This window comes from Lipotes vexillifer, unplaced genomic scaffold (genome assembly GCF_000442215.2).
Source record: "Lipotes vexillifer unplaced genomic scaffold, Lipotes_vexillifer_v1.1 scaffold2019, whole genome shotgun sequence".
NCBI classification, from domain to species: domain Eukaryota; kingdom Metazoa; phylum Chordata; class Mammalia; order Artiodactyla; family Lipotidae; genus Lipotes; species Lipotes vexillifer.
In genome coordinates this window covers 355331-363610 of record NW_006795869.1, presented here as the reverse complement: position 1 = coordinate 363610, position 8280 = coordinate 355331, and the positions used below count along the sequence as shown (strand labels likewise).

Here is an 8280-nt window from a genome sequence, read left to right as displayed (position 1 = left end):
CCCCGCACCGCCCCCCGCACCATGACCGTGTCCATGATTGGGGGAAGTGCTTTCTGAGCAGGCTTCAAATGGAGCTGTCCAGCAGTGTCCCCTTCCCTCATGTTTGTGAGACCTCCCTGGGAATGGCACCCTTTACCAAGAAAGCGGACGGAGATGCACCCAAGTCCTGCCCTTTTTCCGCTGGCTGAGACTTGACCTTGCCCATTTGTGCACATCGGAGCATCTCCCAACAGAGCTCAAACCAGAGCAGCTGGTGGGGGTGGAGTGCAGCCTGGCTGCCTCAGGCGAAGGCAGAGAACCTCTTAATTATACCAGGCACCTTCCCTCGAGGTAAGATCTTCCCAAGCCCTTTTCCCAGTCTCTTCCTCCCAGTACCGCTCAACACCCAGCAATTAGCCTGCTCTGCCCTGTGTCTCCCCACCATGGTCACCAGTCTGGGCTGCCGGGAGGGAGGGCCCAGGGAGAGGGGAGGATATCCCCCAGTGCTATGGACTGACCTGCTCTGTATCCCCACTGCTGACCAGGGCTGAGGCGCCCTATCCGGGCCCCTCCCTTCCCTTCCTTCAGCTCCTTGCTCTGGCCACCCTGAGCTGCTAGCTCTCACTCACTCTCTCTCTCTCCGTCTCTCACTTCTTGCTCTCCTGGGTCTGCCCTGTCTCTGGCTGTGCCTGAGGAGGAGGCTAAAGTCTGGGTGAGGGGCCTCGGGTCCTGGGGGAGTCTCTGAGGCCAGAGGCAACCTGTCTCCATGGCGACTGAAGAGGCTTGAGACACTCCCAGGAGGTCCAGGGCGCCAGCTCTCTACTCTGATTCCGTCCACAAACTCCCCAATGCCCCGGGGTACCCCCAAAGTAAAAACTCCTAGGGGCTTTGGAGGAGTGGTGCATGGGGAAGTGAAATCTGGTTTCATCGCATTTCCCTTGGACAGATAAGCATCTCTAGGGTGACCTCCAGCAGCTCCTGACCAATCATTCTCTCTCTTTTGTTCCTCTCCTTGCTGCCACCGCCTCTCTCTTTCTTCTGTTCCTTTAGCTCCTTAATCTCTTTTTCCTTCCCAAGGTCTGAGGGATTATCCCTTACTCAGCTCCAGTCCAACCCATCCATGGAGCCCCACTGAACATTCAAACACAACAAAACCACAACACCACTGTCATCATTAAAACACATAGGCTGAATCCCTACTCTGTGCTCAGCATAGTACTAGACCTTGAGGAAAAAATGGTCATATTTCTACAAGACATACAAGTAACAAGGTGAGGCAGTTGAGAATCGTGGTGTCGATTCTCACCAGTGAGAAGTGCCATATATTAAAGCTTTTCCCAAGTTGTTCTGCCACTTCTGCCACTACTTGCTTCCATTTCTTTGAGTCCTTACCAGGTGCAAAGTACCATGCTGAGCATTTTATGTGAATTAGCTCATCCACTGCTCATAACGCTTTGTGATGCAGGTCATTGTACAGAAGTGAAAACTAGTTGGTTGGCGATGGAGGCAAATTCAAACACAAATCATCAGGAAATCTGATTGCCAGAGTCTGCTGTTTTCTGTTACGCTATAAAAAAGGGGTTCCAAGACTAAGTTCACGTTAACCTATTAAAGGCTCTGCAAAGCCTGCAAGAAGGGAAAACCTGTTAAACTTTGTGTAACTCTGGGTTTTCCAAATTTATTTGACCATGGTGCCCCCTCCCTTTCTTTGAGGCACATAGTTTGAGAAAACGTGCATAGGACGTGGGGGTGGGCTTCTGGGAGGGGAATGAGAACCCTGAGCCGGCTGTTCATAAAGTGAGGAGCTGGAGTTGGACGGGAGGCTGAGCCAATCCAGAGGCGGGAGTGAGTGAGCGTGACCAAGTTGGAGGCAGGGGGAGGGCAGAAAGGGGATTCTGGCTGGAGTGGAGGGTATAGGAGGGAGCTGAGACAGGAGACTGGAAGACTGTAGGTTGTAGAGGACATAGATGCTTTGCCAAAAGTTCCTTAAGAAGAAGTGGGAGGCCCTGAAAGCTCATGAGTTTTGGATGAACTGAGTTTGAGAGAGTTTACTGGAGTGTATGGTGGATTTAAAGTGGGTAGAGGTGAAGGTACAGGACTGCACCTCTAAGGTCTGAGCAAGGATGGTGGAAAAGGGCATGATGGATGGATGGATCAGGCTGACCTTCTGGAGAAATGACCCACAGGACTCAAGGGATAATTGGATATGGGATAGGGATGGGGAGTGAGTGGAGAGCTACCAGGATCCCCAGATAGATATCATCCTTCTGAGTCTGGGTGGTAGGATGATGAGATCATTGCCCATTGCAGAAGCTGAGTAAAGAAAAAGAATTTGGTTTCAGGCATGTTGAATCTGAAGGGTCCATAGGGACGGCCGATTGGAAATAACCAGCAAGGGTCTAGAACTTCTGGACTAGGGTCTGAGAGAGATTTTTGGATCTAGGCTTTTTAAGATTTGATAGTCATAGAATGATAGGGAATATTTAGTGTTGAGTATGACCCAAACCTCCATTTTACAGAAAAGAATCATAGGAAAAAGACCAAGTGATGTGCCTAGGAGGCAGGATTGAAGCCTTGGATTACCAGGCACAGGTTCTGCAGGGAGGGAGGGCTGCTGGCTAATGTCTTAAAGAAAACTGGAAAGAAAAACACCCAACAGCCAGACTGCCCTGTGCCTCCCAGACCCTCCTGGAACCTATTCACTCCATCACCGGGTGGACGTGCTCCTTTACATCCTCCCAGCCCCAAGTATCAGGTCAGTCTTGGGGATCTTGTCTGTCATCACCCAGACCTTTCAGTGTTTTGGATCCCAACGTGGATCTCGAGAAGGGTTGCCTATGCCTGAAGGTGGGGTGGGAGCCAAGGTGGGAAGGCGGCTCCAAAGCTCCCTGTGCTGACAACCTCCCTTACCCCAGCTGCCTTGGATGGCACGGAAATTGTGTAGGGTATCAGGAGGGTGGGTCTGCAAACCTGGGACACCCTCCTCTGGCCATCTTGAGAACCTCCTATTGAGAGTTTTAAAGACAAAGCACCACAAGGTCTTAGAGGATTAGAAGGAGCCTGGAGACTCGTCAGCAGGGCCCTGGGCCGGGGCTGCTCCCACCCCTGGCCTCCAGGGGCCCGGGTCTGTGCCCTCCACAACTTCTAATTTCCGGTTGGCAGGAGAACCAGTGGTGGTCCCAGGTGGGTGTTTGGGGGATGGGTTGGTTGTACCGAGTGCCAAGCTGAGGTTGCCAGGTTCCTGGCATGATCGTCAACCCATGGCAGGCAGGCAGGGCTGCTGTCTGGGAGCAGCCTGTCACTGTTGCCCTCCCTCCACCCCAGTCCCCGCTCCAGGCTCCTAAATCCTGGCTCTACCAAGCCAGCGGCCCCTCCCGGAAGCTCCTTCCTATTTCCTAGAAGGAGTCTCCATTCGAAGAAGCCAGCCTTCCGAATCCCTGATGGATGCTGGGCCCCTCCTTCTATGCCCAGGTCCTCCTGGGCCCTGCCCTCTCCGGTTAATACTGTTTCCTGATCTGGAGGACTGCGGAGTTTCCACTGTTCTGCTACCCCACCCCCAAGGTGCCCTGGTTTGTCATCAGGCTCCCTTTCCCTCTTCCCTCCCACCTTTTTCCACTCCCAGGCGTCTCTGAAGGGGAACGCAGTGGGCACCTGGGTGGGTGGGGACTCAGCAGGGAGTCCTGCCTATGGCATTACAGACCAGGGGTGAGGAACAGAAGATCAGAAAGAGGTTAGCACCCCCACTGGATGGAGGCAATGAGAAGTTAACAGAGCAATGAGACAGGTGAGGAGCTGGAGTCTGGAGGGTGCTATTTGGAAATCAGGGAACTGTTCTGGTACTGGTGAGCTGTTTTGGAATTAGGAGTCTGTCCTGCTTTTAGGGAGCTGTTCTAAAAACTGGAGGCTTGCTGGTGTTTAGAGGCTATGCTGGAATTAGGGGAGTTGGCTGGTATTGTGCTGTTTTGGTGTTGGCTGTCTGGAATTAAACAGAGGCTGTGCCAGTACTGGGAAGCTGTGCTCTAACAAGTGGTTGTACTGGATTAAGCTTATTGTGCTGGCCCGGGAGCTATCATAACACTGGGGCCTGTGCTGTGTTGGGACTTCTAGTGCGTGGTCCTGGCTGTCCTGGGAGCTGACCTAGAATCAAGGGGCAGTCCTCTATTAAGGTCTCTGCTTTCTGGGGGGTTCTGCTGTGCTAGGGGGCTGGGCCTCTTCCTGGTTGCTGTTGAGGCCTAGAGGGCCAGGAGCTCTGGGGGTGGGCTTGGCTGGGGCTGTAGCCTGGTGCGGTGGTGGCCCCGTGGCGCAGGCTGGCCGGCCGGCAGTGACACTCCCTCTCCCTGCAGTTACCTCACCGCCGCGTCACCTTCTCCGCCACCAGCCAGGCGCAGGAGCTGCAGGACCCGTCCCAGCACAGTTACTACGACAGTGGCCTGGAGGAGTCTGAGACGCCATCCAGCAAGTCATCCTCGGGGCCCCGACTCGGTCCCCTGGCTCTGCCTGAGGATCACTATGAGCGCACCACCCCCGATGGCAGCATAGGAGAGATGGAGCACCCCGAGAACGGTGAGGGGACCCCAGGAATGAGTAGAAGCCTGTGAGCGACGACGAGACCTTAGAGATAGCCTCCATCTCTTGAGCTCTCATGTATTCAGCAGTAAACACTGTGCTGAGTGCTTTCTGGTACATATTCATTTAACCTTCACAACCGCTCTCTGATCTGAGAACTTTATTGTGCCCCCTTTACAGTGGGGGAAACGGAGGCTCAGAGAGGTTGAGTCACTTACCCAAAGTCATATACAGGAAGTGACAGAGCTGGGAGGGATTCAAACCCAGGCACCTCTGACTCCAAAGACTTTGAATTCAGCACTACTTTATTCTGCTTCCTGGGAACAGAGACCCTGAGAATGGGGGCCAGAGGGCTCAGGTAGTGGTGAGGGAACTTTGAGGGGATCCTGAGATAATGAGAGCTCAGAGGGCCTTGAGAAAAGGGAAGGGACCCTGGATGCTATGAGGAGCCCAGAGAAGGGTGTGATGATCCCCTGTCGGGAGGAGCAGGAGAGGGTTTGGCTGAGAAGGAGTGGGGAGGCCTGGGGAGGGGAAAGGCTTGTGTGGGAGGGGCTTGGAGGGTGATGGCAGACGTGGGATCTGGGCTGGAGCAGAGGTCAGCATGGGAATGGATGGGGGGGCGTGTTGTCAGAATGTATGCGTGTAGTGCGTGTGTGTGCGTGAAGGCACCTCTGGTGGCCCGTGGTGGGGAGACTAAATCAGCTTCCCCTTGGGATAGAAAGACTCTCCAGCTTACAGCTATCCTCAGGTCTCGTCCCCTCCCTCAGTCCGAACTCCCCCAGCCCGCCACAAGATGAAAAGCTCCACACCTCACCCCTCGGGCCCAGGGCTCTTGTCTAACCTCCCAGGGCCCAGGTCTCAGAGTGCCCTCCATCCCCACCCTGCCCATCCATGCGCGATCTCACGCCCGTCTCGTCCTTTTTGTGCCCGCGCAGAGCCGGCTGGCCGGAGCAGGCCCTGAGGTGGACTGCCAGGTATGTGGGAGCTGCTCTGGGGTCTGGGGTCTGTGGGACTCGGCCCAGCACCCAGCCCCGCCCACCCAGTGCCCGTGCTCTGCTCCGTGCCACATTGGGTCCCCCCACTCTGCCCTGAACTGAAGAGCCCCGGAGGGTTAACAACAGAGCTGTCCTCTCCTCACCTTGCACTGGCAGGAGGCCAAGCCAGGGCAGGTGGTGCCAGGGGAGTCCCCACCCCAGGTGGTGCCGCTCAGTCACATCCCTGGGTTGGGGGGGCACCGCCTGGTACTGTCCCCAAGCGAGGGCGGGACAGGGGCAACTGTGACAGGAAGTACTCAAGGCCCAGACGTTCCCATGGAGATCCCTGCTGCCCAGCAACCACACTGGCTACTGCTGATGTCAGACAGCCAACTTCTGTTCCCATGGGTGTTCTGGGCAGGGAGCGGGGCAAGGCCAGGGGGGTGGTGGGTGGTGTAGGGGCCGGAGTGAGGCGGGGAGGGGCTGCATGAGTGTGCTTGTGGATATGTGAGTGTGTGCTTCTACGCAAACCCCTGGCTTTGTAGCAGGGCCTTGCTATGCTGGCGTGGGGTGGGGTCCCAGGGCAACTGGGAGCATGGTGAGGCTGGAAGGGGCTCAGAAGGGAGGCATGTGCCCACCTTTGTCTGAGGATAGAGATGCCTGGTGTAGATTTGTGTGTCCACACCTATCTGAGGGTAGGGGTGTGTGTGTGTGTGTGTGTGTGTGTGAGAGAGAGAGAGAGCAGTAGAGAGAGAAAGAGATTGTGTCTTTAATGAGGATGGGGGTTTCCTCACCCCTATCTGAGGGTAAATGTGCATGTTTCAGCCTGTCTGGAGATAGATGACGGAGTGTGTAGATGGGGTGTGTGTTTGTGCACCTGTCTGAGGGCAGATATGGTGGATGTGTGAGAGGAGAGCTGGAGGGTGGGTGAGGATGGAAAGAATGTGTCTATTTAAGGACAGATTGTGTGTGTGTGTGAGAGAGCACGCATGCGGTGGATGGTGGGAGGGTGTGTGTCTATTGCGGTGGATGGTGGGAGGGTGTGTGTCTATTTGAGGGTGTGTGTGCCTGTGAGCTCAGTGGGCAGGATAGGGGCGTGCACCCCTGTTCCGAGGCGATGGTGGGAGGCCGTGGAGCAGAGCTCTGCGAGGCTGCCCTGCCTGAGGACCATCCTCCCGCCTCTCCCCTGCAGACCTGCGCCCTTTGCCTGACGTCGCCATGACTGGCACATGTACCCGGGAGTGCAGCGAGTTTGGCCACTCCGACACGTGCTGGATGCCTGGCCAGTCGTCTCCCAGCCGCCGGACCAAGAGCAGCGCCCTCAAACTCTCCACCTTCGTGCCTTACCAGGACCGAGGAGGGCAGGAGCCTGCGGGCGCCGGCAGCCCCAGCCCCCCGGAAGACCGGAACACCAAAACGGCCCCCGTGCGCCTCCTACCCTCCTACAGTGCCTTCTCCCACAGTAGCCATGATTCCTGCAAGGACTCGGCCACCTTGGAGGAAATCCCCCTGACCCAGACCTCGGACTTCCCACCTGCAGCCACACCGGCATCTGCCCAGACGGCCAAGCGCGAGATCTACCTGTGAGCCCCCTTCTGGCCGGCCGGCCATCCCTTCCCCAGCCACCGGCCAGCTCCCAGGCGGGCCCATGCCAGGGCCCCTGCTCCTGACCCCTCCAGCGTGGACTTCCTGGCCAGGGCCCTGAGTGGGGGGGTTACTGGCCTCATGACCACGCTGGCCCTTCCCCCATGCAGGGTCCAGGTCTTCTTCCCTCACTTCAGCCCCCAAACCCTAGGGAGCCCCCTCTTGCCCTTTATGGGGCTTCCCCCAGCTGATGCCCAAGAGGGCTCCCCTACAATGACTAGGCTCCGGTTCCCCGACTTCCAGGGATCACCCCCTCACTTTGGGCAGATGGTAGAGTCAAGGGTGGGCAGCACGCTTTTAACTCATTGTGTCCCGCATGGCCAACCAGGGCGGGCATAGGATGCCCCCATTCCAGCCCTGCAGCAGGGCTGAACTGGGCAGCCCCTCTCCCTGGGAACTCCCAGAGGAAACTCTTGACCGCCAGGGGCTCCCTGAAGGGCTGTTGTTAACCAAAGGTGGGGTGGGATGGCGGTGGGAGTGGGGCGGAGGCCTTGTCTTCCTATACTGCTCCTGGGCTGGCCCACCTGCCTGCCGCATGCCCATGCCTGGTCCCATCCGGGCCCCCCCCCCATTCCCACTGGTCATGCAGTGTCTGTATATAAGGACCTTGGAATGACGTCCCCATTTCTGCCTGATTTGCAACTTTTCTTGTTGATGTTGTGTTGTCTTGGGGGGGCCCCTCTGGGGGGGGACCTGCCCTGCGCCCCCTCCTCCCTGCCGCAGTGCCCCCCACCCCAGGCCTCTATTGTTCCATGTTGTAAATACCCCTGGGGCTGTGGCAGGATGGGGGTGCAGGCCAGGGAAACAAGGGGGGTGGGGGTGGGGATGGGGGAACACTCGCCTATCAGCAGAGCTGGGCTTTTATTTAATTTTTTTTAAGAATACAAATCTCTATTTTTTTGGAACTGTTGCGCTGTGCCCTGGGGTGGGGGGGATCCCCGCTCAGGCTGGCCCCCACATCCAGACGAGCATCACGGAGGGGCCCTGAGGCTGTGGGGGGCAGCTGGTCGGGGGTTGGGAGACTGTGCCTCTGGCCTGGTTGGGTGAGTTGGGAGCAGGAAGGTTTGCTCAGGGGGTGGCTGGTTGCTGCCCCCAACAGGGGGTACCTGCACCCTGC

The 8280-nt window shown here is 57.1% G+C and overlaps 1 protein-coding gene across 1 annotated transcript in view; it reads left to right on the top strand.

Annotated features, from left to right (window-relative positions):
* The window catches only part of PCDH1 (protocadherin 1), a 14923-nt gene extending 6881 nt beyond the window's left edge, over positions 1–8042 (top strand). The window contains exons 3-4 of the mRNA XM_007467941.1: positions 4323–4542; positions 6712–8042. Of these exons, the coding sequence (XP_007468003.1) occupies positions 4323–4542; positions 6712–7106 (615 nt within the window). The 3' untranslated portion in view covers positions 7107–8042. The remainder of the gene's footprint in view (positions 1–4322; positions 4543–6711) is intronic.
* Positions 8043–8280: the final 238 nt, after the last annotated feature.